The sequence below is a fragment of the Dendrobates tinctorius genome, unplaced genomic scaffold (genome assembly GCF_039654945.1).
Source record: "Dendrobates tinctorius isolate UK_male_01 unplaced genomic scaffold, ASM3965494v1 ptg000171l, whole genome shotgun sequence".
NCBI classification, from domain to species: Eukaryota; Metazoa; Chordata; class Amphibia; order Anura; family Dendrobatidae; genus Dendrobates; species Dendrobates tinctorius.
Window position 1 is genome coordinate 22883301 of NW_027361838.1, and position 25234 is coordinate 22908534.

The 25234-nt window shown below is 41.3% G+C and overlaps 1 protein-coding gene across 1 annotated transcript in view; it reads right to left on the bottom strand.

Moving 5' to 3' along the window:
• Positions 1–25234, bottom strand: part of PIEZO2 (piezo type mechanosensitive ion channel component 2) — a 438513-nt gene that overhangs the window by 165532 nt on the left and 247747 nt on the right. The window contains exons 15-21 of the mRNA XM_073550976.1: positions 21259–21407; positions 10631–10804; positions 6435–6670; positions 4859–5019; positions 3134–3310; positions 2664–2792; positions 494–694 (exon numbers count right to left, since the gene is read on the bottom strand). Coding sequence (XP_073407077.1) covers positions 494–694; positions 2664–2792; positions 3134–3310; positions 4859–5019; positions 6435–6670; positions 10631–10804; positions 21259–21407 — 1227 coding nt within the window. The remainder of the gene's footprint in view (positions 1–493; positions 695–2663; positions 2793–3133; positions 3311–4858; positions 5020–6434; positions 6671–10630; positions 10805–21258; positions 21408–25234) is intronic.

Consider the following 25234-nt stretch of genomic DNA (forward strand, 5'->3'; position numbering starts at 1 on the left):
CTACAAAAAGAGTATACGAGCTGTGATACTTGCAAAATGGGGTTCTACTAGCTACTAACCATGCAGGGTGAGCAAACTTTTGCATAAATCCATTTTCCTTTTTGTAATTTTTAAAATGTAAAAGATGACAATATATTTTTCTTGCCTAAAATACAAAGGAAATGTGTCATCTTTAACTTTACGCCTTTTAGAGATCATTTCATCTTCAACTTACTTAACTGTTCACAATAACAGTAATTCTGACAAGGGGTAGCTAAACTTTTACATGCCACTGTATTGTAGCACATTTTGAACTTAAAATATCTGCAACATACAGGCTGTGTGAATGTGATTTAATGCACAAATGATATTTTTACCATGTAAATCATGATAACAAAAAGGTCTTAAGAAATTTTTTTAAATAAGTAATTCATTTTTCACCCCTTTATAAAGTAGTTTTTAAAATGTTTTCAATAGCGGATTTCACTTTTAAATGCTTTATTAAAAGGCTTACCTCCATACCAAATTTGTAGAAAAAATAGTTTATGAAATACTTGGCACAATTTATGAGCCCATCATCCAGGTGCAGCCTTGTAATTTCATGAAATATTGTTTTTGTAACTGGTGCTGTCAGATTGTTTCTACACCTGTAATATTCCTGATGCCGGTAGATGGTCACTTCAAAAGCTAATATGAACAACATGAGTAAATTATTCTGTAAGGAAGAAAAAAGAGAAATTGCATATCCACATGTTTTCTGTATTATTTTTTTGCCAATAAGAAATTTTAAAAAATTAGGTTCCATAGAATCAATACGAGGCTGCAAGTGAATTGCTAGTTTAAAAATATCAACATTTCAGCATTAGCATTATTTTCACCTGTTTGAATAGTGTCTTTATTTCAATAGGTTAGGCTAGTTTCACACTAGCGCTTTTGAGCACAGCGACGGCCTGCACACGGCCGCAGCTAAGCCCCGCCTCCGCCGGTAGCTCCGCCTACCGGCGCATGACGCTGCATGTGTCGTGCGTCCCCTATCTTTATCACTGGGGACGCAGGCCGTGCGCAGTATGGTTTTGGCGGCGAATGCGCCTTTTTGACGGTGCACCGAGCGCAACCAAACTGCAGCAGGTTGCGTTTGGCGCAGGTCGGCGCACCGTCAAAAGGACGCATGCGCCGCCAAATGCATACTGCGCACGGCCTGCGCCCCCAGTGATAAAGATAGGGGACGCACGAAGCATGCAGCGTCATGCGCCGGTAGGCGGAGCTACCGGCGGAGGCGCGGAAGGGGGCGGGGCTTAGCGGCGGCCGTGCGCAGGCCGTCACTGCGCTCAAAAGCGCTAGTGTGAAACTAGCCTTAGTACGATTACAGCCATAAAATATAATGTAGATAGCTTTTTATATTTTATTTACCATTTTTTTAAAAATGCAATTTTTTTAATTAAAATATTTTTAGGGAGGAAAGGAAGGCTTTTTCTATTTGAATATAAATTATTGAACTTAATACACCTTTTCTTTTGTCCATATAGGAGACTAAAATGTGGGATCCTTTGATCTCTTGCAGAATATTACAGAGTATTCCAAAGCATTATTATCTGTTAGTATACAGCTGACAAGTAAACTATTAGGCCACACCTATGCCATAGCCCAGTAGGCTGGTACCATGAAAGAATTAGTTCAGGGGCCATAGTTAGGCCCGGGTTCCCAAAAATCTTGAATATCTTGGTGCTGATAGCCAAACAGAGGGAATCCTCCTTTTTGGGTTAGTTACTTAGATGCCATTGTTCATAATAAACATGGCATGTAAGAAGTTAAATATGCTGATCAGGACCACCCACAGTGTTCACTATTATGCTTTCATATAGCATGATCGTATTCCGAGGTGCTCTACAGACATTATCAGCACTGCCTCCATGGGACTCACAATCTAAATTCCCTATCAGTATGTCTTTGGAGCGTAGGAGAAAACTGGAGTACCCGGAGGAAACCCGTGCAAACACGGGGAGAACATACAAACTCATTGCAGATGTTGTCCTTGGTGGGATTTGAAACCAGGACCCCAGAGAAGCAAAGCAACTACACCTTCTTCTGTGAGTACTTGCAGTGGGTATTGGGCAGGATGGGAGAGGAAGAGCCTGCACATCTTAATCAGATGGTGGAAGCCACAGATGCCTTTTAACCTCCTAATGGAGAATGGTATATTTCATTAGGACGTGGAGAGGCAAAGAAGTAACAGAAAACAGCTAGCAACCAACTCTCAGGCTTTGTTCACATATAAGTCATGACATCTGTTCATAATATGACCTACAATGCTGTGCACATCTGTTGCGTAGCTGTGCCCAAAGGATGCTGACAGAACCTTTTGATTTAATATTAGAGTCCTTTGGGCTTCCCTCATTTTGACTACAAAAACAGAAGTGCACGGTGTGCTATTCTTGGTGTCATAGTTTAGAAATTTGTTCAGAGATTTGTAAATGAAGGCTCTAATCTGAACCTTCATCATGAGTAGAGGCATAACCTTATCCTTATCTTTCCAACAGGGATTCCCTAACATAAACTATTGTGCGTTATAACAATGGAGTTCATACAAGTAAAGTACTGTTATGAAGTACTACAGATCTTTTGTGTCATATCAATTATTAGGAAAATTATCCATTTTGAAAATGTATAAAAGAAAAGCAAATTACCCGTAAGTACAAAAGAAGAGGTACAGACTTTTTTAGTCCTACCCATCCCGATGGATCAATTGGACCACTGTAGAGGAGTGACTTCTCAAGTTCCTCTGTTTTGACAATATTTGTCTGATTTGGTAAAGGCTATAACATAAAGGTACAAGTTATACAGCAGACTAATACTGAAATATATAACATATACTTTAGGAGACCAATAACGTATTTCACTACAGAATAATATGATTTTTTAATGTATAAATGAGTATGTCCAATGATAATGCAACACATTTATTAGCATCACAAGATAATTTAGAAACAACACATATAATTTGCACTTTTGTTTTTGATTCTGTATTTATCTTTATATAAACCTAACATCTGACTTTGTATTTCATTTTTGCTGTCTATATGATATAGAAGGTTGCAGGCTATATAGACCATAGTGGAAATAGTCTGACCACTGCTGTTTGGGTAATATAACTTACCATGATACAGTTGCTGGAAAAGTTGAGGGGTTCAATGGTTGCGAGTTGATACAACATTTTGCATACAATAATCACGCAAGTCCAAACAGTACAGACACTAGATGCCAAAGGCCGTAACTGGGAATATGGAAGGGCAAAAGCCCAGGCAGTCAAAAAGACATAATTGAGCAAAGATACCTGCGTACAAACAAAATGAAATATTACATCAATAGTACTGCTTCAATAACCATCAAAAGGAAAATACCGTAAATACTTTTTGACCTCCTTTGTGCCTGCCCCTCTTTTTCAATTTAAAGGATGGGAGAAGTGTGTGCTAACCGCCAGTAAGCTATATATGTGTGTTTAGTGGTATAAACTGCCTGTTCATGACTGTCTGTATGAATGTATTGCTGTCTGAGTGAGTTATGCTTATCTATATCAATAAATGTGTGAGCAAAAACACAACTTTCCCTGGTTGCCCTGTCAGGCACATATCTGGTCCTGGCTACGTGGATGAGTGAATAAGTGCCTGAACCAGGTAGTTATGACTAAGCAGAAGCGGACATGCCATTTGTGCAAGCTACACACCTACACAGAGGCTGAAGATGAAAGGGGGCAACATCTACCTCTACAGCAGGTGGAATTGTGCATTGTGATGAGTTATTGGACTGCAAAGGGCCCATATACTGTTCTGGCACAGGGAACCTTTTCTGTCGGTGTGCGCCCCTGTGACCAAGTCACTGTTTGGCTTTGACACCTAGACAAATGAACAAGTCTAAACCTGTTTGCACATTGTATGATACTTTTTTTATATGAAGTGCAGCTCCATAAAAAAAAAAGATAATTAATACCTTTATGTGGCTTCCACAGTTAGAAATTTTTCTTTGTAAAAATAAGCAAATGAGGCAAAAAGTGCAATGCATGTCCAGCACCTTGGTCCTGCTTTGTATTGCCCCTCTAGACATCCTGCTCTGGTTAATTGACAGGTCATTGGTTCTGTTATGTCATGTCTCTGTATAAGAAATGTCACTTATGCTCCTCTCAGTTTTCTCATTGCATCTTTGCAGTGCTTTGCAATGTGTAACGCCGCCCATATCAGTGGCCTAACAATCAACCAGTGGAAGGTGGCGCTGAGAAGGCAATATAAAGGGGCCAAGGTGTTGGGAAAACAGAATTCTGGCTAACAAGATTTCCAAAATGTGCCACTTTGACTTGGGCTCAAAATATTGATGAAGATATACACCAGCCATGAGGTAGACTGAAGAGAAACCAGTGAGATAGTACAAATGTATCATTACACATGCACCATCATCATTTGGACTATAACAGGTCTAACATACAACTTCTAGAAAAGATTTAAAGGGGTTTTCCCCTATCAGAATTCTGCATGCTATCGGCAGCGCTGCAGCCAATCTCTAGGTTCAGCAGCTTTGCCATTTCAGATTAGCTGCTAGGTCCAGTGCTTGAGTGTGGTACTGTTGACATTGAAGCAGCGGTGGAGATGCAATGCCGAACATGGGGAGGGTGAGGAACGGCTGTTGCTATAACTTTTATCACAGGCACTATAATGGTGTGCAGGAGGCTAAAAGGGAGGAACCACTTTAAATGCTACCATTTATACAAACGAGAGGTTACATTCCCCATATACTGACTTATACAAAGAAAAGTTATTAAAACAATGCAAAACGTGAAACTGAACTCATAAAAAGTCTATTATGTATCACACAAAATGAATAAATGCCCTACCTCTTTCAAAGTCACCCATATGATATACGAAGTAACTATTTTTATTATATGGAGTTCTAAAATCCACCAGGCAAAGACTTGCAACTTATGGAAATATTCCAAAAACTTTAGGAAGAGAACTGTCAAGCGGTCAATAACTAGATGCCATTTATTTCTGGAATCTGAATTAAAAAAAAAAACATATTTAAAATTTATTTTGATAAAATATTTTATTACAGTTTATTTATAAAACACAATCTGTGAATTTTTGGCTGCGTGCGATTTACAAAAACAAGTAAAAAGGCACCAAATATAATGCTGCTTTCCTTTGTTACTTCTAGTGTTAGGCAAAATAATGTGATACTGACACAACTTTCATGATGCTGTCTGATCTGTTACCAACCACTAGTTTGTTTAACTATATTATAGGATTACAATATACCCAGTAAGGTCCCTGGGTTTATAAGAATCTGAAAATTATAGATTTAAATCAATTATTTCCAACATTTTTCAGGTACTATTAGTTTTTCATTCTATACAAAGCTTTCACATACAGTTTTTAATGTGAAGGCAGTAATGGCTCTTCTTAAAGAAACAGCTGCATACGGAGTCTTTCAGGCAATGATCCATGGGAGAAAAATATACAGATAAGCTACCTTGTACAAGCAAATAGCACCTAGGATAAATAGCTATCTTACAAGTAGTTGTCAGACTGTACAACACGACCAGGAATAAATGAAACCCGTATTCAGATGGCCTATTTCAGGATGTTTTGTTTCTCATCAATGTAGGGCAGAGACTAGCTGGCATAGGGTGAAACGATTGGAGCAACTTGGGGCAAGTACTGGTTCGCTTTAAAGATACTAGCTGAGTCTAATACTCACAACAGTCAAATAGTCCATGAATAAAAAGTAAATCTTTATTAACGATCAATTACATACAGGGCAATAACATGTGGTACATATTTATAGACAAGATAATTGGTAAAAAAAAAAAAAAAAAGACTGTAAAAAAAAAAGTATGAAAGTATAGGATCAACTCTTAACTATAAGGGCGGGGAGAATGAGTCACCTGGGAACACAATTGAGTGGGACTCCATGCTTGGAGTGTTCAGTCTACTCATGATTGTTGGCCCATTAGGCAACTCGGGCCTTTCCCCCCTTTTTTCATACATATCATGGTCTCTGTTTCGATGACATTGTTTAAAAAGATATTAGCTGAGTATGAAGCCTTTCAGGCAATCTTCCATGAGAGAAAAGTATGCAAATTAACTTATTTTGTTCTGCAAAAGTGTTGTCTGGCAAGTAATATGGAAAAAAGAAATAGCTACCCTTTTAGTCAATGTCATGTCCACCCCCGCATTGAGCCTTGTTGTAAAGTTTATTTAAGGGACGGACATTGACTTGCAAGATAGTTGCTCCTCCTAGATGATCTTTGGAAGACAGTTTCTTTTGCTGTATGAGAGATCTTATTTACATACACTTATTAGGAAGAAAACAGTGCTAGAATCTGGCTTCCAACAGAGGCCTAAGACATGAGAAAGGCAGTTTACATCTATGGGCAATAGCTCCTGGGGGCGCAATAATAATGCCAATACCTGATGTTTCCTCCTCTTCTGATTGTTCTTCCTCCTGCTCCTCCTCCTCTTCATCATCAGTTCCTCCTCCACCTTTATCATCCCCTTTTTCCCACTCATCTTCTGAATCCGGATCCTGGTCTTTTTGACGTCCACACACCTCCAACTGCTTTTCCTCTTTCTCTTCCAACATTTCAGCCTCTGTATTTAAGTTCATCATTGTTATATCGGCTAAACTTCCTTCTGGGTGTACCAATCTGTGGATTACACGTAGGAGTTAGTTGCCCAATTTTCAAGCATCTTGTGAGAAAAAAATCTTGGCCAAACAAAACAGAAACTGGAAAACTGTATATACTGTAAATTTATGTCTCATCATTCCTAATAAAGGAGAAAGCAAGGAAAATTATGGCTCATATGTGGACAGTGCTTATTTGCAAGTGGTTGTAACACTTAAACTTGATATTTCCTCCTCATGGGAGAAAATAGCCAGAGTTTAAGATACAGAAGCATGAAATGATAGCGTGGCATATAGCGCATTTCATAGCTTCATAGCACTTACTCATTTTGGTGAATTGGAATTTTTTTCTTGATGCTGCTCAACAGCAATTAAAACAAAAAGAGAAAAGGAATATGAGAGTTGGTGAGGAAAAGTGATACTTTTTCTAAAGTTAGTGCATGCATCATGACAATACTTAATGATGTCTCCAATTAGGAGATTATGAGTAGATATGATTAGAACATGCATCTTCAGTATACCCATGCTGTAGATGTATACTATGTTTAGTAGCTAATATCTATAATTACCGTATACTTAACCGATTACAGAATTTGCAGGCTGTTACATGCAGGATATGGCTGTGCATCATTACTTATACATGTGCCCTCATTATACCATAAGACACCCTAAGTGTACACCACAGATATTCTATTAATTGTATAACTCATTCAATATGTATTTTGTGCACAATCACAAGACCAATGACAAATGTTTCACATATTGGTCTAATGTCTAATGATTTTAATATACAGCCTGGTCCAAGTGAGTCTTTGATATCAAGATGCCAATGTACACAGAATACTTAATTATAACGCAATAAAAGAGTTGTCAAAACCGAAACGAGTATCCTAAGTTGATAAAATAATTATGAACAAACATTTTTTTATCCCTTTGCTAGAGATTAAGTGCCTTGTATTTATATCTTCCAGTAATAGTTCTCCAGTCAAAGCCACTGGCAAAATATACCTGTGGGCACTGGTAAATATAATGCATAAGGTTTTTGTTTGTTTTTTTGCTGCATAGAAGAAACACGAATGACACATGGGGTTTATGGAATTGAATATAAGGGCCAAAAAAAGATTAAATATGAAAAATAGACACACCACATCATGGTGGTGACTCTATCCTGTTCAGCTTCCCTCTGCACTAAATAAGCAGTTCAGTTTGTTTTTCATGTTATAACAACATATTTTAAGCAAACATTTTTAAATAGTGTGAAGGAAAGATTACATTTTATTATTTCTTAGGTAAGAGTATAGTAATCCATTTCTTTTTGGATTTTCCTTAAAGTTGGACTAAAAGTGATCGTTGCTGTCAGCGAAAAGCTCTTTTGGTCTACAGATATTCTTTCTGAGTCCCGCATGCAAATGAAGTGAGATTTAAAGGCACTACACACATAAGTAGAGTCTACACTGCATTTATGGTGTGGTTGAGAAATGTATTAAACCACCTGTACTGTAAATACCAGTTAGACCAGGTTTACAGTACATGGGGGGCATTATTCGATGGTTGTTTTTTAAGAACAACAGACTTATTAGGCTTGGGCTCCATGGCAAATGGAAGTCTTGTGCGAATCATGCTAAAAATCTATTAAGGAGACAACTTCAATTGTTCGCTTCAGGGTGAAAAATCTCAAGTGTCCTTGTACTATTACAATAATAGTCATAGCATCGCTTTAATTTTTCTTCTTAATGTAATCATGAAGCCAAAGTTTAAGTCGCAAGTTCTTTCTGCCTTTTCTTCCTTTAGTATCCACTCTTGGCTTTAGCCAAAATAACCCATAAAACTTTGCACTGAACTGTACAGAGTGAATTTAGTTGTTTTTTTTTTAATCTGTGTTTTATTGTGTTATTGCAGAGCCTCTTGTTCATTTAAATCAGTGCATATCTTTTTTATTTTGCATTTTTATACATTAGAAATGAATGTGAAAAATGTCTAAATTGTGCCAGATGTAAAGCATGTTGAAATCTAAAAATTATAGCCCAAAATGGCTAAAATGTACTTAAATAGATGCCTATAATAGAAAATCATATTTTATATGCACTCACGGCCAATCTGGATCTAAGTAATAGGAATGCACAAAATATAAATCATTTAAATATTTTAGTTACGAAATTACACCACATTATTGTATCTGATGTAACAGTGGAGGTACTTTCTCCTGTACATCTAGTATGTGTCCCTTCTGCAAATTACTATTTACTTTACAATATCCACATATATTAATGGCCAGAAAACCTTTGTCTTGTATAACAGAGGTCAACAGGTAAAACCTCAATCTGCAAAAGAGAGAATACATTTACACAAGCACAACATGTTTCTGTCCCCAGAAAAATCACTATTACCCTTCAGCCCCAATGCAGAGTCAGGGCTGACCGAAACGGATTGTTATAGGGGGAATAAAGTTAATTTTTTCCCCGAATTGTTCAGCTAAGTGTGGGCACCGGGTAAAATAATAACGCAATTAACTTGCAGGTTAACCCCATATCTGCAGGTTAATAGCATTTTTTTCTGGTGACAGATTGCCTTTAAATAGTGGTAACACAGGAAATGGAACTAGAGTATGCTTCAAATATCATCATAAACCATAGTAATAATAATATTATTTACAGAGATAAAGTAACACCAAAATATTTTATAGTGTGAGAATATTACAGTCTAAAAATATAATATTCATCATAAATTGGATTCTTAAATACAAGCACTTTCTATTGTATGTATTTTTTGGCCACATGTAGATGGCATTTAGGTACCTACCTATTTATTATTAGGTATACACGCCCATTAACTTTGGCATGGCTACAAGTTGGAGATGAAGGCACAAGAATGCATGCAATGGAAATATGAGTTAAAAGAGAGAAGGAAAGCTGTTAAATAAGATGAAATGAAGCATGACGAGATGCATGACACAGTGGCAGTTAGGTAAGTAACAAAGATAAAATAACACGCAAGATTGACTATGTATATGAAGGGAATACAAGATACTATTGACTGCAAGTATGTCTCACAGGTAGAATAGACAGGTAGTGCAACACTCGTCATCAAACGTAATGCGAAGCTACAGACCAAGTTTACACATAGCAGTCCTTCAGCAATCATTCCCAGATAGGTCCCAATTAGTGATGAGCGAGTATACTCGTTGCTTGGGTTTTCCCGAGCATACTCGGGTGTCCTCTGAGTATTCTGGTGTGCTCGGAGATTTAGTTTTCGTTGTCTTATCTGCATGATTTGCGACTTGTAGACAGGCGGAATACATGTGGAAATTCCCTAACAAACAGGCATTAAACACATGTATTCAGGCTGTCTAGCAGTCGCAAATCATGCAGCTGCATTGACGAAAACTAAATCTCCGAGCACGCCAAAATACTCGGCGGACACCTGAGCATGCTCGGGAAAACCCAAGCAACAAGTATACTCGCTCATCACTAGTTCTAATCAATCTCGCACAATGACACTTTACTTCAGGACGATCTTTGATCAGTTTATTTTTAAGAAATTTGTGGTGAAGTTATTGAAAACTGAACTATCCTTTAAAATGACTGAATAGTACAATAGAGGGGATCAAATATTCCTACCATGAACTACACTATCTAATTTACTTAGATAAATTTCAGGAACAGCCCTAATCACGGCATAGATAACATTGCACGTGTTTGTCTTTTTTGTATCGATTCATTGGAAAAAAGTGAAAAAATGTTTTTTTCTACACCAGAATTATCTATTTTGTGCAACATTTAAGATCTAACATTGGTAAAAATCCCTTCATACCATATAAAGAAAAATGACCTAATTGTAAAATATCATATACAATCAATTGTATAATATCATATAAAGAACAATCAGATAAGTCCTGCTTTTATACTGTACTTTGTGCCCATTTATACAAAATTTAAACACATTAAGTACTGCCTACTGCTTTATTGTCTACCATTTTACCTACCTGTAAATTGTGTTGTCCTGTTTGCTGGTTACAGCCTTAAGGTCCGTGAGCTGCAGGAAATGGTCATGAAAGTAATGTAGGTGTAATATACACACCAACAAAAATGAAGTTGGGATAAAGATACGAGTGAATAGATCTGTCAGAGTAAACGTTTCTAAACCAAGATCTGCTAGCCTGAAAAAATTAAAAAAAACAAGGGCAGAAGTAAGCAAAACATCAACATAAGGGAATAAAATCACAGACACATTTTTGACTTGTTTTCCTAGCCTGATATAAAACTCCCACCTACAGCAGAGAACTCACACTGCTCAGAACAAGCTGCAACTATTAGTTAGGCCGGGTGGGTACACATTACATACACTTGAGCTAATGAGCTTTCTCTCATGTAATATTACCCCTTTATAATTCCTTTTAAGGCCATATATACCATATGGGATCCAGTTTTGGGCTCCACATTTAAATAAAGTATTGGGAAGTTAGAGTCAATTAAAAGGCGGCAACTAGATTATTACAAAGAATAGAAGGCCTCTCCTATAATTAGAGTTCAGAAATTGGTTTAGCCTGTTTACATTGGAGAAAAAGATAACTCGGAGGAGATCTCAATTATATGTGGAAATACATGTGTGGTCAGCACAAAGGACTGGTGCACGATTTATTCCTTCTACTGGCCTTACAAAGGACAATGGGACATTTATTATACAGTGGGGCAAAAAAGTATTTAGTCAGTCAGCAATAGTGCAAGTTCCACCACTTAAAAAGATGAGAGGCGTCTGTAATTTACATCATAGGTAGACCTCAACTATGGGAGACAAACTGAGAAAAAAAAATCCAGAAAATCACATTGTCTGTTTTTTTTTCATTTTATTTGCATATTATGGTGGAAAATAAGTATTTGGTCAGAAACAAGCAATCAAGATTTCTGGCTCTCACAGACCTGTAACTTCTTCTTTAAGAGTCTCCTCTTTCCTCCACTCATTACCTGTAGTAATAGCACCTGTTTAAACTTGTTATCAGTATAAAAAGACACCTGTGCACACCCTCAAACAGTCTGACTCCAAACTCCACTATGGTGAAGACCAAAGAGCTGTCAAAGGACACCAGAAACAAAATTGTAGCCCTGCACCAGGCTGGGAAGACTGAATCTGCAATAGCCAACCAGCTTGGAGTGAAGAAATCAACTGTGGGAGCAATAATTAGAAAATGGAAGACATACAAGACCACTGATAATCTCCCTCGATCTGGTGCTCCACGCAAAATCCCACCCCGTGGGGTCAGAATGATCACAAGAACGGTGAGCAAAAATCCCAGAACCACGCGGGGGGACCTAGTGAATGAACTGCAGAGAGCTGGGACCAATGTAACAAGGCCTACCATAAGTAACACACTATGCCACCATGGACTCAGATCCTGCAGTGCCAGACGTGTCCCACTGCTTAAGCCTGTACATGTCCGGGCCCGTCTGAAGTTTGCTAGAGAGCATTTGGATGATCCAGAGGAGTTTTGGGAGAATGTCCTATGGTCTGATGAAACCAAACTGGAACTGTTTGGTAGAAACACAACTTGTCGTGTTTGGAGGAAAAAGAATACTGAGTTGCATCCATCAAACACCATACCTACTGTAAAGCATGGTGGTGGAAACATCATGCTTTGGGGCTGTTTCTCTGCAAAGGGGCCAGGACGACTGATCCGGGTACATGAAAGAATGAATGGGGCCATGTATCGTGAGATTTTGAGTGCAAACCTCCTTCCATCAGCAAGGGCATTGAATATGAAACGTGGCTGGGTCTTTCAACATGACAATGATCCAAAGCACACCGCCAGGGCAACGAAGGAGTGGCTTCGTAAGAAGCATTTCAAGGTCCTGGAGTGGCCTAGCCAGTCTCCAGATCTCAACCCTATAGAAAACCTTTGGAGGGAGTTGAAAGTCCGTGTTGCCAAGCGAAAAGCCAAAACATCACTGCTCTAGAGGAGATCTGCATGGAGGAATGGGCCAACATACCAACAACAGTGTGTGGCAACCTTGTGAAGACTTACAGAAAACGTTTGACCTCTGTCATTGCCAACAAAGGATATATCACAAAGTATTGAGATGAAATTTTGTTTCTGACCAAATACTTATTTTCCACCATAATATGCAAATAAAATGAAAAAAAAAACAGACAATGTTATTTTCTGGATTTTTTTTTCTCAGTTTGTCTCCCATAGTTGAGGTCTACCTATGATGTAAATTACAGACGCCTCTTATCTTTTTAAGTGGTGGAACTTGCACTATTGCTGACTGACTAAATGCTTTTTTGCCCCACTGTATATGGAGGAATTGCAAATTCGGCAGCTAAATAGGAAAGGGTTCTTTACTCTTAAGAGCAGTGAGACTGTAGAATGTCCTACCACAAGAGATGGTAATGGCAGACACTACAGTTGTGCTCAAAAGTTGACATACCCCGGCAGAATTTTTGCTTTCTTGGCCTTTTTTCAGAGATTATGAATGATAACACCAAAACTTTTTCTTCACTCATGGTTAGTGGTTGGGTGAAGCCATTTATTGTCAAACTACTGTGTTTTCTCTTTTTAAATCATAAAGACAACCTAAAACATCCAAATGACCCTGATCAAAAGTTTACATACCCCATTTCTTAATACCGTTTATTGCCCCCTCTAACACCAATGACAGCTTGAAGTCTTTTGTGGTAGTTGAACGCTGCTGACTGGCATTACCAATTACTTGAATATCTTTTTGTATCCATTTCCTGTTTTATACAGTTCAACTACCTTTTCCCATAGATCAATTGACAATTCTTTTGCTTTCACCATAACTCACAATCCAGAAACATTAGTGGCTGAATGAAAGATGCAAGAGTCTGTCTGGATCCCAGAAACTCACTCAGCTTTTATGCAAACCCATTGATTACAAGCAAACTGGTCACAGATGAGGATATTACCCCTTAGTAGCCATTCAAACCCATTTGTGTCAACGTCTATGCATGTTATCAGGCCAAAATCATAAGGGAACATTTGATCAGGGTCATTTGGATGTTTTGGGTTGTCATTATGATTTAAAAAGAGAAAACACAGTAGTTTGACAATAAATGGCTTCACCCAACCACTAACCATGAGTGGAGAAAAAGTTTTGGTGTTATCATTCATATTCTCTTAAAAATGGCCAAGAAAGCAAAAATTCTGCCAGGCTATGTAAACTTTTGAGCACAACTGTATATCAGCATTTAAAAAGGACTAGACAGACACAAAAAAGTAGTATTGTGGATTATAAATAATCTTGTGACAAGACGATGTATTGTTTTGGAGGAATGTTGAACATGATGAATCTAAGTCTTCATTCAACAAACGTTACTACGTATGGCAACTTCCTAGCTGGACTCATAAAATGCTTATTTTCATTTCAGGACTATACAGCCATTTTGACAAGGATTTCCAAACTAAGTGCACAAGTCTCATTGAATCCAAGATATCTATTTAATACTGTATGCTCTTTTATTGTTCATCGTGCTGACAGAGCCCATTCTTCTGCTGATTGTCAGCGCTTTCAGATTGTGATTTTTTAAAATTAATCTACAATTGGAAACTATTAGAAAAAAACAAACACTTTTTTATATTGCCATAAAGCCATACAAATCACTATACATAACATTACCACTGTGAAGACTGTGGTGTAACGGGTGGTTGCGTGGTTAATGGAAGGTATGTGTCAGGGGGATGGCAGCTCCCTGTGATGTAGCCCGGAGTGTTTTCTTAAGTAGTTGTTGTTCACATTTGGGTCCGGGCTATGGGTAGCTATGAGAGTTGGGAAGGTCTGGCTACCTATGTGCCACACACTGTGGTGAGGGGGCTCACTGTACTCCGTTTTGTCTGAAGATATGTGTGTGCTTGTGAATCTGCAGGACCTGTGATGAGGTCATCATCATGTGACTAGCCATGTGGTAACTGGGAGTGGTTACAGGCTATCTAAGGCAGGTGTGCTGCACATGGGAGAGAATGTACTGGAGACTGTCAGCCCAGACAGATCTCCCATGTTCCAGGCTCGGACGTCGCATAGCCTGGGGAAGCCGTGCCATCGACTCTGAACCAAAAGGAGCGGACGGTCTTGAAAACTGTGTGATACTGACCGTGGTCAGAAAGAGACTGTGTGTGAACTGATATCTATCGGATGCCTCTGAGGATAAGAATCCGAGAACCTGTGTGGGCGTTCCAACAAGTAACTGCCTTGACAAGTGGCTATAGGGTGCCCCTGTGGATAAGAGGTACCCGGGAACCTGTGTGACCGACACAAGCAGGTAACAGACAGGTGTCCATGTTATACTGACCGGGGTCAGTGAGAGACTGTATCAGCATCCATGTGTTAAAGCTGAACGTTTAACAGACAGTGTAATGGCTGCTGGAACTGTCTAAATAATAAACTGAAAGGCTTAATTTTAACCCTGAGCGTGCCAGTGTTTACCTCAAAGACCTGCCAAGTGAGTAACCCCCGTCCACTCACATGGTGGAATGTTACAATTGGTGATAGACTGAGGGCAGCGGTCCAAGGAGCATGTGTGCAGGTGTTTTGCTGTGGATCAGTGGGTCCATGATTTTTTTTTTCCTCTTCCCAACTTGCTGTGGCTCAGTGGGGTCATTAAGTTTTTTTTTCTCAAGTCTGCTTGTGGTGGCTCGGTGGGGCTACGAAGGTGACAAGCGTCTGGCTGTAACTCGGCAGGGTTATGAAGATTGCTGTGGATCGGCGGGTCCACGAAGACGGCGCAACAGGAGTGTGCATGGACTTGTGGCAGCGGGAGCTGCAGTTGCAAGTTGCAGCAAGAGGTTCTGCAGCAGCAGGAGCTGCAGTGACAATCGCAGCGGCTTATGAGCGGCAGCCGGAGGTGTCAGTGATTTGTGGCTACAGCTGCAGCTGTGGCACTGCCAGCTGGAGCTGGTGTGGTGTAGTAAGAGGTTGTCAGAGCGTTCAACCTCTTAAAGGGCCAGTACAAACCCGAAAGACAGAAACAGTACTGTGTGAACTCTGGCCTAAGAAGGCCTATAGAGGGGACATGGGGAAATCTCGAAAGGGGGCGGTGACCCAAATGGGGTGGTGGCCCAAAAAGGGGTGAAGTCCCAAAAGGGGTCGGTATCCCAAAAGGGAGTAGTTGCCCAAAAAGGGGAAGAGTCCCAAAAGGGGATAGTGGCCCAAAAGGGGGTGGAGCATCCCAACGTAAAAGGGGTGGTGCAGTCGAACTGTTGCCAGGGGCAAATGTACTATATGTGTCCAGTCTGTCTTGTGAACTACCCACATGGCACGATGCTACGGGAGTGTGCCCTACAGATAAATAACGAAGATGTGGTTGGTCTGGTCGACCCTGGGAGCCCGGTGACTCTAGTGAGGGTTGCTCCTGAGATACCCGGTAGAAAGGTTGAGGTCACTTGCAACCACAGGGGCACTAAGGATTGTCCAGTGGCCAAGGTAATCTTTGAGACAGGCTGGGTCATTGCGGGACATGATGTCGCTACAGTCCCGAATTTATCTTGTCCAGTGGTTATAGGCCGGGACTTTAAACTGTTCTCCGACTTTTGGGAGAGGGGAGTACCTCTACAGCAGGAGGATGGAGGCCTCTCTGTTAGGGTGGCATGCATTGAGACAGTGACTCCTCCTAAAGTGGACAGGTCAGATGTAGAAGTGACCAGAAGAAGGGGCTGTCTGGCCAACTCGGGGACTTAGCAGAGGGGTCCAACACCGTTAGAAGTGGGGACTGCTGGTTCAAGGATGACCGATCGAGTGGTAGTGACTCCCATTCAGTTGGTGACACAAGAGGAAAGGGTGCGTCTCCCCAACTTACGGACCTGATGTCTCTTGACATGTACCACAGAATGACTGACAGTGAAGTGGTAGATAAAACATCTGGAACAGACACTCAGTTAGAGGGTAACTGGAGGGTTCATTCTCCTGTGGGGTGTGACTCAGACTCTGGGGGTGACTGTGACTCTAAGATAGAAAGGGATTACAGTGAGGAAGGTACAAAAAGTCGAGAGGTACCTGAGGGTGACCGGGCAGAGCCTCAAGAAGATTTGAAGGAGTTTGGCAGTCAAGGCCCGGCTTGGAGAGAAGGAAACGCGGGCATTCCAAGACCTCACCAAAAAGCTGGCTCAAGAGAAGCACAAAGTGGCAGATTTAAAGGCCCTATTAAAGATAAGGACAGAGCTTGTAAAACAAGAAACGGTCCTGATACAGGCAGTTGAGCAAAGAGTGGATGAGTTGGAGAAGGAAGTCTCTGAGCTAAGACGTCACCTATTAATGTGTCAAACTAAGAACAAGGCCATATTGGGAAATATGGAGGTGCTCCGGGAAGCATTAGGTCTAATGCAACAGAAGTTGGAGTTTGCAGAATTACACTGGCAGTGCCAGAGTGACAATGAGGCGGAACAAGACAATCAACCAGTCGTGACAGATGTCTTGATGGAAAGTTCCATGACAAACCGAGAGCCATCTGTCCATGAAGAGAATGTGACCTCGCTCTTCAAGAGCGTGTTAGAGGTACCTGAAGACCTGAGAGAAGCGTGTGCCAGGGAGTCTATGCATGAAGATTTCAAGAAGGCTGTGGGGGCGTGTAAGGTGTATTGGACCCCGGAAGATAAACAGTTAGTGGTACTGTCTACATCTAGTGTCACAGCAAAAAGACTAGCTGTCCTGAGTGACCAGCACTGGAAATGTGTGCGGACAAAGTGGTTGATCCAGATGGAGAATGAAGAGGCTGCTAAGTGGCTGGAGCATGTGAGGAAGGCTGGGAGGCTTCTGGAAGATGTAATACACATACCTATTCCTATGGTGAGGAAAGTCATTAGGAAAAATGGTCGAGCCATGCGAGAGATGGTGAAAAAGTCTGGAATGTGAAGCTAAGTATTCCAGGTGACCATGAAGATCAGATACCTAGGGAAAAGGGTATGGTACCATTCTTCGTTTTAGGTACGGTGGAGAGTCTTGGAAATGTACGGACTCTGCTGGAGTATCGTATGGCATATGTAAGGGAGGTGGAACAGTTAAGGCTGGAAAGACGACGCCTTACGAGACTGCTAGCCCAAATCAGTGAAAGAGGATGGCGACCGCTTCCAGCCCGAGAAATGGAGAAAAGGGAGACTTCTATAGAGACTGGCAGTACGCTTTCTGAAGCAAAGCAGGGTAGAGATAGTGACTCCACTGTTAACTCAGAGTTGAGTAGCAAAGACAAGACCCGGTAGAGGACGTGGTAACAGAGGATCAGACTCACATCAACCAGTAGGACCAACTGGACGTGGGGCTCATGATCGCAACAACCATGAGAGGTGGCCATGGAGAGAGAGGTCACGTGAAGGGACACTTTTGGGAAGTGTGGTGACTAAAAAGGGTCTGGTGACACAGAAAGTAGAAAAAGGAAAAGAAAAGCACCACTGCAAAAAAGTGCACACTGCACTAATTAAAGTGACGACTGAAATAAGTAATTTTTATTGATACAAAAGAGTTATACACAATAAAAACATGATAAAATCACAAAACTATTGCATCCATAGTACCTAAAATGCATATCAATACAAAAATGTCATACGTATAAGTACATATAATGTGAGCATATAATCCAGCGACACTATAGCACTATAGCAGTATACCTCCCTATTCCCAGGCTCATGAAGACTAAATAACCCTAAACAAAGCCCAGCCCATAATAAAGCAACCACTAACAAAAATCCATGTTATATAGTTTTCATGCTAGGACCCTAATAACCCCAGATAGCAAGGAGAAGGGGAAAGAGAAGTTAACTCCACATGTCAGTGGTGCCAGGACACATGACAAGGCAAAACAATATATAAAACTGCCACCAAGACAATCAATAGTCGCAATGGAAATAAAGATACATGGATGCCATACCCAGGACCATTACCCCACACGTATCGCCGTAACCTGTACGGCTTCGTCAGGGGAAGTGACACAAAGTGATCCAGGAAACCTTAAATACCTTGCAGAAGTCAGTCAGGGCATTACCACACTCTGTGAACATCCCCTCTATGAGTCAGCAAGGGCAGAAAGTGTATAAACCGGCGTCCCGGTCATGTGAACAGGGCCATAGAAACTGCACATGCGCAGTATAAGCGCCCAGTGAATACACGCTGGCAGTCTCACCGCAGCGCGCATGTATTATAGATGCCCATAAGGGCCAAGAATACCAGCTTCACCACGCCTGCGTCCAGTGGAACACAGGCTAGCATGTTTGAGGCGCATCAGACCTACGCACATGAAGCCACCACCAGCGTGAGTTACTGCTAGTACATAAATAAACGCGCGCGCCGCTCCCGGGAACACTGAAACACACACAGACTGGACATACATAGACACCATATAATACAATACACACACATGGGGATGGATAGGAACACAGGACACAACAAATATACAAACTTCACCCTGCTATGTGATATCATAACCAATGATCAAGACGCTCATTAAAAAGAGCCCTCAATAAGTGAAAATATATCACAAGGTATATCGCAGCAAAAGAAAGGCCAAAAATACTGCAAATGCCAAAAGGCTATTCACATCAAGACATTCCGAACAAAAAGAAGGGGAAAGAGATAAAAAAAAAAGGGGGAGAGGTGGATAAAGGAAAAGGAAAGGCGCACAATAATTAGGGCTATGTGAACAAGGTCATGCTACTTGTGTATAGACAGAGGGCATATAAGAAACTCATCTATCTAAACACAGTAGCAGCCATAGTTGACCAATAATGTCAGGACTTACTTAATAGTTGTCCCACTCCAGTATGTTCACTACAACCGAGGGATCAGATGTCAACCAAAAATTAGCACTAATAAAGAAAAATGCATGTATATCGCCTCCCAGAGCTCTGATGACATTCCAAAATAGACCCATCTTGATAAATAAGGTCATATAAACCAGGGTATACCCCCTCCATCCTTATGCCATAAGGCAGAGATAAGATCAGCTATCCACCAACTCATCCCAAAAAAAAAAAAACCCTTCAGAGGGTCAAATAATTACCCATACAATTTCCTTCTATCCTAGTGCCCTTAAATAAACAATCCTCATGAGCCAGGTAAGAGACCAGATAAGGTCTTCTAATGGTTAATGACATCACATAATTTATTACAGAAATTCCAGAGTTCATAGGAAACTCCCAATAAACACAGCTCCACAAGATGAGTGTCTAAAATCCAGATCCAGAGACGGTGATGGCTGAAATCCAACAAGTCCAGAGATGATAATTATTAAGGTCCTCCAAGTCCAGAAATTCATTGAGGAAATCTCAAATGGGGCAAGAATGGCCTCAAGGGGGGGGTATTACCTTGACGGAGCCACAACAAAGTCATAATAAGGCTATAGTTCCCATAGACAATGATCCCAAAAGAATTGACAAACAGAAAGCGACTCAAGTGCTGATGTCTAAGCCTGACATTCTGACCGCTGGGGGCGGGGGAGGCCTGACAAAGGGGTGATGGTGAATGACACCCAAAACCGACTGAGGCGGTTTTCTTGACGGATGGGACGAGGTAACGTGTGTAACCTGTTTCGAGGTCCCGGGTATATGATAAATGTTCAACCCCACAAGTTTGAACAGAGGGGGGGATATGTGGTGTGACGGGTGGTCGCGTGGTCAATGGAAGGTATGTGTCATGGGGATGGCAGCTCCCTGTGATGTAGCCCGGAGTGTTTTCTTAAGTAGTTGTTGTTCACATTTGGGTCCGGGCTATGGGTAGCTATGATAGTTGGGAGGGTCTGGCTACCTATGTGCCACACACTGTGGTGTGGAGGCTCACTGTACCCCGTTTTGTCTGAAGATATGTGTGTGCTTGTGAATCTGCAGGACCTGTGATGAGTTCATGATCATGTGACTAGCCATGTGGTAGGTAACTGGGAGTGGTTACAGGCTATCTAAGGCAGGTGTGCTGCACATGGGAGTGTGTTGGAGACTGTAAGCCCAGACAGAGCTCCCATGTTCCAGGCTCGGACGTCACTAGCCTGGGGAAGCCATGCCGGCGACACCGAGCCAAAAGGAGCGGACGGTCTTGAAAACCGTGTGATACTGACCGGGGTCAGAAAGAGACTGTGTGTAAACTGATATCTATCGGATGCCTCTGAGGATAAGAAGAATCCGAGAACCTGTGTGGGCAATCCAACAGGTAACGGTCTTGACAACCGTGTGTTATACTGACCGGGGTCAGTGAAAGACTGTGTGAGAAGTGGCTATAGGGTGCCTCTGTGGATAAGAGGTACCTGGGAACCTGTGTGGCCGAAACCAGCAGGTAACAGACAAGTGTCCGTGTTATACGGACCAGGGTCAGTGAGAGACTGTATCTGCATCCATGTGTTAAAGCTGAAGGTTTAACAGACAGTGTAATGGCTGCTGGAACTGTCTAAATAATAAACTGAATAGCTTAATTTTAACCCTAAGCGTGCCAGTGTTTACCTCAAAGACCTGCCAAGAGAGTAATCCCCGTCCACTCACATGGTGGAATGTTACAAGACATAGAAATATTAGTGTTTCTTCCACTTGGAGACCCAAACACAATGGACAGCATGGTTTGGACTGTCACTTTATGCAACCGTTTTTCATGTCCTCATATAATATTAATAGTGATAATAAAAAGTTTGACATACTTATCTTCATCTAATCCGGTCATGTTCATCCAAAGAGGTGGGAAGGATTTAAACTGGTAAGTATAAATTAAAATAAGCACCAACATGGTGTAAACTACCACAGACATCCAGAAATATTTCAAAATTCGTCGCCACCATTCATAGTGCACCTAGAGGGTAGAAAATAGACATAACTAGAAGAAAAATGCAAGTAACTTAGGTATGTGTATCTACATATATCACCAGGAAAACCAGTGCAACAATAGGTACTGCTGTTTATTAACAAGGTAGGCAGACACATGAGGGAAAAATACCATGCAGAAAAAAATGATCAACACGGGGGAAATCCTTAGGCACTACATTTTGCTGGCTTAGAACGGGTGAGTTTACCATTCCAGGGAAAGCTACTTCTCAGAAGGGAAGCAAAATGGATCATGCGCACATGAGCATTGGAGGCAACAGGTCTTAATGATAGAATCCATATGTCTGTTTTTCTGCAACTATTTTTCTTGCAATTACTAGATTTTGATGTGATTCATAATGCGCTCACTTTTTAACTTTGCTATTCATTATAATGTATTTGTTTTTGTTTGCTGTGTGTCTGTTATATAGTTTGGTAATTCTTTTGATTTGCCAATGTGGGCGAGTAGGCGGAATTAGGGAAGGTGCCTTACCTGCGTTCGGTGCATATTGCGCAAAACGGCTGTCATCCAGCATGATCCACGTATAACTCCCCTGCTTGGCATGTTTTAACCGATTCAATAAAGTGGATTTTATGGGATAGTGAGTGCCACTGATCATTTTTCTCTGCTTGGTATTTTTCCCTGGCTTGTTTCATTGAGCTCCTATAAAGAGAGCACGGCACTCAGGAATAGTTTGGTTGTTGGTGCTCAAGTCGGGTATCCAACCCATCAATCAAAAATGACAAAAATCTTGGCACTCAATATGTGAAATATTCAGACACTTTTATTTTGTGCATCCAGACAGAAAAGTTTAAACGTTTTCGGTCCAGCATAGGACCTTCATCAGAAAAATCTCGTTTACTGAAATAAATAAATCCTTGCAATGGTAGCCAAAAGAAGGACAAAGTAGAGAGTCTGGATGGCCAGTGGAAATGTTAAATGGCTGGCGTCTTGGAAAGCGTATGTGGACTGAGCCGTCCACACAGGTCTTCCTGTCTTCCACACAGGGCAGCCAGACCACAGACCAGGGCTTCACCAGCGCAATTCAATTCTAGAGGTTGTATACCCACTGCTATCAGCGCTGTCTTCACTCCTTATTTTAGTGACCCTAGAGGTCCCTTTTCTGAAGCCCTACGCTGTACAGCTGCCTGTTCTAATTTTGGACGGCTCAGTCCACATACGCTTTCCAGACGCCAGCCATTTAACATTTCCACTGGCCATCCAGACTCTCTACTTTGTCCTTCTTTTGGCTACCATTGCAAGGATTTATTTATTTCAGTAAACGAGATTTTTCTGATGAAGGTCCTATGCTGGACCGAAAACGTTTAAACCTTTCTGTCTGGATGCACAAAATAAAAGTGTCTGAATATTTCACATATTGAGTGCCAAGATTTTTGTCATTTTTGTTTCATTGAGCTGGCACCCGAGATGCCGGGCGTATCTACGTGCAGCCTCCCTCAATTGGATACAGGTGCGTGATTACAGGTGTAGCAGTAGCGCTGATCATTTTTTTGTTTGTTGTAGACACATGAGGGACATTACATAGATATTCTAAAAAAGATGTAAATGGACTTAGCATCGAGTCACAAGGATAACAAGCCCTGGTGTTAGGCTGCCAGATGTACATGAGTAATCTTCCGTAAATGGCAAGATTTTGTATGTCAGATCTATAACTTGGCAGCATGAGTCCTAATTGTACACTACAAAAAGGACATCCAAATGACAAAGAAATCACATTCAATTATGAGATGTGTCTAAGTAAGGCTATGTTCACATGCCTTTTTGCAGTGTTTTTTTTTTGCAAATTTTCAGATGCTGCTCACAGTACCAGCAAAGTCTATGAGATTTCATAAATCTCATTCAAACATCTTGTTTTTTATCCATGACTGTTTTGTCACAGAGCTCCATCTTTGCAAAATATAGCATCAAAGGTAGTGCAAAAACCGATGCAAAAATGCTAAAAAAAATGAAGGTATCAGGTTTTGAAGCATTTTTTGGTGCCAAAACTTGATGAAGTTGAATCAGATTTTTTTATGCACTAAACCAGGGATGGGTAACATCAAGCCCACGGGCCGATATCATCTGGTGTGGCCCGCAGCCTCTTTGTGCGTTTTTTGGCCGCGGGCTCTTTAATTCTTCAGAGGTCGCGAACGACTGCTATGTGGCCCGGCTTCGCCCTATTGCTCATTCAACTTATCAGCATCATAGACACCTATACAGTTGAAAGAGATGAAGGAGGACGCTCCCTCTTCCATCACTCTTCCTCTGCTTGTGACTCAGCGGGCACGCAATGACATCACTTCATCATGCACCACGCTGTACTAGCAGTGGAGCCGATGAGACCCAAGCAGAGCCTGGAGCAGAGCATGGAGCAGACCAGGGAACAAAGAAGAGTGGTGAGTATTGTGTGTGTGTGTATACATCAGTTAGTGTATGCTGCACTACACTGTGTGTGTGCCTGCATTATACTGTGTATTGGGGGAGCTGCGCCTGCACTATACTGTGTGTTGGTGGGGTGCAGCACTGTGCTGTGTGTTGGGGGGGAGCTGCACTATACTGTGTGATGGGGAACTGCACTGTAATGTCTGTTGGGGGAGCTGCACTGTACTGTGTGTTGGGGGAGCTGCACTGTACTGTGTGTTGAGGGGGAGCTGCACTATACTGTGTGTTGGGGAGCTGCACTGTACTGTGTTGGGAGAGCTGCACTATACTGTGTGTGGGGGGGGAGCTGTACTATACTATGTATTGGTGGAGATGTGCCTGCACTATACTGTGTGTTGGGGGAGTTGCACTATACTGTGTGTGGGGGAGCTGCACTATACTGTGTGTGGGGGAGCTGCACTATCCTGTGTGTGGGGGGGAGCTGCACTATCCTGTGTTTGGGGGAAGCTGCACTATACTGTGTTATGGGGGAGCTGCAATATACTGTGGTATGGGGGAGCTGCACTGTACTGTGTGTTGGGGAGCTGCACTGTACTGTGTGTTGGGGGAGCAGAACTATACTGTGTGTTGTGAGCTGCACTATATTGTGTGTGGGAGGGAGCTGTACTATACTATGTATTGGTGGAGCTGTGCCTGCACTATACTGTGTGTTGGAGGAGCCACCCTGTACTGTGTGTGGGGGGAGCTGCACTGTACTGTGTGTGGGGGGAGCTGCACTATACTGTGTGTGGGGGGAGCTGCACTATACTGTATGTATGGGGAGCTGCAAGTTATTTAAATGTTTGAATAAATATAGTTCGCTAATGTTTAAGTTAATAATTTTATACGGCCGCTAAATGCTACTATAAAATTCCAAATGGTCCTTAGCAGGAAAAAGGTTCCCCACCCCTGCACAAAACTTTATCACCATGCACAAGAGACAAATGCACTCCGACAAAATCGCAGCAAAAAACACAGCAATAAAAACACAGCAAAAACTAAGCAAAACCTGCTTTTAGAAAGCAGCTTAAACCTTGCATGAAAACAACACAGCAAAAGCGCAACGTGTGAACATAGCCTAAATCTGCTCATTACTGAATGTTGACCATGAGAATTTTAAATGCCAGAGAGCAAAATCGTATTCCAAAATAGCATTCAAACAGGTTGCTATCCCAGTGTGATATATATGCAGATGAAACCAGAAGTTTACATACACTACATAAAAAGACACATACACATGTTTTTCTCAACATCTGACATGAAATCAGAATAAACCTTTCCCATTTTAGGTCAATTAGGATTACCATAATTATTAATATTTGTGAAATACCAGAATAATGAGAGAGAGAAAATGTTTTAAGGCATGTTTACTACTTACTGCAAAGTCAAAAGTT